Raw genomic sequence first — 2,846 nt, 5'->3', positions numbered from 1 at the left:
TTTGGAGGGAGAAGGCAGTCGACCACAATCCAGACAAAGGCGACAGCTTTCCCACGGGGTGCCTCCCGGGGCGGGGGGGGCACCCCGGGTCCGGCAGCTCGCTCCAGATGCGGGGCCCCGTCGGGTTTTGGGGCTCTGGGAGCGGCGCCCCGGGCGCGGAGCTCGGCAGCGGGGCCACCGCCCCCCCCCCCCCCGCCCCGCCGGGCGGGCGGCCCCGCGGGGGGGGGACGCGGCGGGGCCGGGCGGGCAGAGGGCGCGGCCCCCCCCCCCCCCCCCCCCCCCCCCCACGCGGCCGTCAGAGCGCGGCGGCCCGCGCGCGGCAGTGGGCGATGTGGCGGTGCACGAAGTCGACGCGGGCCTGCAGCAGCTCGGCCTGCCGCTCCGAGAGGAAGCCGAGCCGGGCCCAGAGCGGCTCCCGCGCCCGGTACCGGCGGCGCAGCTCGGCGGCGGCGCTGCGGCGGCGGTGGAGCTCGGCGACGCGCCGCGCCGTGCCCTCGCGGAAGACGCAGACGGAGCGGAGCAGCGGCTCGTTGTAGGGGTCCCACATGGCGAGGAGGCGGTAGCCGTGCACCAGCCCCGCCTCGTTGTCCAGGAAGACGAGCCCGCCGTCGGGCCCGCGGAGCAGGTTGCTGGTGGCGCGGCGCATCACCCGCGGGTCCCACTGCAGGCTGAAGAGGTTGCTGACCAGGCGGTCGAAGTTGGCCGTCAGGTAGTCGAAGAGGATCAGGTCGCTCCACTGCACCAGCTCCACCAGCTGCGCCGGCGGCAGGCCGCCCAGCTCCCCCGCCGACAGCGGCTGCAGCCGCCGGCCGGCGCCCGCCTCGGCGCCCCAGGGCGCGGGGGCCACCACGGCCGTCAGGTTGTCCACCCAGCGCGTCAGGCTGACCACGGCGCCCTCGGCCCAGTGCGAGCCGCGCAGCTCCTCCCGCACCGGCTCCCACTGCCGCCCGCGGGCCTCCACCAGGGCGAGGGCGAGGGGCGGCAGCCGCTCCTGCATGCCCAGCACCCCGGCCAGGTGGTACGAGAGCGCCTCGCCCTGGATCTGCTCCGGGTTGATGCCGTACCGGACGCAGGCGCGGCTCCCGTCCGACAGCCGCGCCAGCCGGTTGGAGCCGCGCCCGCAGCCGCCCCGCTCCAGCGAGGCCACCCGGGCGGCGCGGGCAGCCGCCAGCCACGCCGCCGCCTCCTCCGCCGCGAACCCCGGCGGCACCCGCTCCTCCAGCTCGCGGCTCCAGAAGATGCCCCGCTCCACCGGGGAGCCGCCCCTCTCCTCCCGGCCCGGCGCCGGCACCGCCAGCAGCGCCCGGAAAGTTTTCTGCTCGCCCCGCGGCACCGGCGGCCGGCCCCAGCCCCGCCGCCCCGGGCGCGGCTCCGCCGCCGGCTCCGGCTCCCGCCGCGGCAGCACCGTCCAGAGCCCCGGCAGGGCGCCCAGCAGCACCAGCCCCAGCACGGGCAGCGGCCCCGGCGCAGCCCGCCTCGCCTGCCTCATCCTCCCGCCGCTCTCACGCCGGTGCCGCGGGACGCGGCGGCGGTGCAGTCCCGCCGCTCGGCCGCTGGCGCATGGCCGCGGGCCGGGCCGGGGGAGCGGCAGCGGCCGGTGTCGGCGAGCCCCGGCGCAGCCCCCTCCGTGTGCGCCAGCCCCGCCGGCGGCCGCGGGCACCCGCACCACGTGGGGAGCCGGGGCGGCGCGCCCGGCCCGCCCCGTCCCTCGGCGCGGCCCTCCGCTTAAAGCGGCGATGCCCCGCGCGGGGAGCGGGGCCCGCAGCCGGCGGGGAGACCCGGGCGGCGTGGGAGGGGGGGCCGCGCACATCAGCCGGCACGCCTAGGGGGGGAGGGGACGAAGGGGAAGGAGAAGCCGCCCCCCCCCCACCCGAGCCGGGGCACTGGCTCCGGCGGAGCCTCCCGCCCACGGCGGCACGGCGGGGGTCGCGCCGCGGTCACCGGCAGATCCACACCCCCCCCGCTCTACCCCTCGCCGCGGGGCCGGCGGCCGGCGGGTTGCGGGCGCAGAGGGCTCGCCCGACGCCGCGCCGTGCACGTGCAGCTCGGGGCACGCGTGGGCACGCACACGAGCAACACCGCGGGGGACTGACTGTGGGCGAGGCGCGGTCGCGAGATACCCGCCCCCCCCCCCCCCCCCCCCGGAGCGTCACAGCCTCCCGCCGCCCGCGGAGGGGCCCGCCAGTGCGTGTCGCGGCGTGGCCCCGCTTCTCCCGGCATTTCACGCCCCACGAGGGGAAGTTTGAAGCCCGGCGGCGGGGCACGGTCCCGCCCCGCGGGGTTTCCAGCCCGAGGGAGCGCCGGCCAGCACACCGCACGCTCAGGCCCTCGGAGGTCTCTAGGGTGTACGCCGCAAGGTTGGAAGAGCAGCTATTTCTGCCAGTTCCCTGCCCTCCCGAGGCAAGAAAACTCAGCTCTGCTCTTCCCGTATTTTACTGGAGACCTCGCTGGGGAGGAACGTGTTTGTGAGCCGAGTTAGATTAAACACCTCTCCCTTCTTCAATCTGTGCCGTGGCTATCCTCCAAAGCAGTTACTGGCGTTGGGTCAGCGAAGCAGAACCACCGCATACGTACAGATTCTTAAACATTGCAGAAACAATAGCCCCTTTCTTGCTCACCCCCTCAGCTCTCCCTGCTCTCCCGAGATACCCCAACTACTAATTTTCCAACCACACCACAGTCTTCCAGGTTGGATGGAATGCAAGTTATTTACTACAAGAAAAGGGGAATTCTCTCTCTTTTCCGGGATTCGTTTAAAACATTCAAACTCTCCTAACCCGCTGTAACACCTTCCCGAATTCCCCTTTACGCCGGGACTCCAGGGCTCCCCTAGGACGCTGGGGCTG

General features: G+C 74.8%; 1 protein-coding gene across 1 annotated transcript; it reads right to left on the bottom strand.

Annotated features, from left to right (window-relative positions):
* Positions 1–254: 254 nt before the first annotated feature.
* LOC116959000 (four-jointed box protein 1-like) lies at positions 255–1,599 on the bottom strand. The gene has a single exon (XM_042791258.1). The coding sequence runs from the start codon at positions 1,487–1,489 to the stop codon at positions 296–298; it is 1,194 nt and encodes a 397-aa protein (XP_042647192.1). The 5' UTR covers positions 1,490–1,599; the 3' UTR covers positions 255–295.
* Between the last annotated feature and the right edge of the window lie 1,247 nt (positions 1,600–2,846).

The sequence above is a fragment of the Tyto alba genome, unplaced genomic scaffold, assembly GCF_018691265.1.
Source record: "Tyto alba isolate M040663 unplaced genomic scaffold, T.alba_DEE_v4.0 Super-Scaffold_18, whole genome shotgun sequence".
Taxonomy (NCBI): domain Eukaryota; kingdom Metazoa; phylum Chordata; class Aves; order Strigiformes; family Tytonidae; genus Tyto; species Tyto alba.
This window is presented reverse-complemented; position numbering and strand designations above follow the sequence as displayed.

Excerpts from the sequence above, each read along its gene's own strand:
- LOC116959000 (XM_042791258.1), bottom strand. The coding sequence starts at position 1,489 with ATGAGGCAGGCGAGGCGGGCTGCGCCGGGGCCGCTGCCCGTGCTGGGG.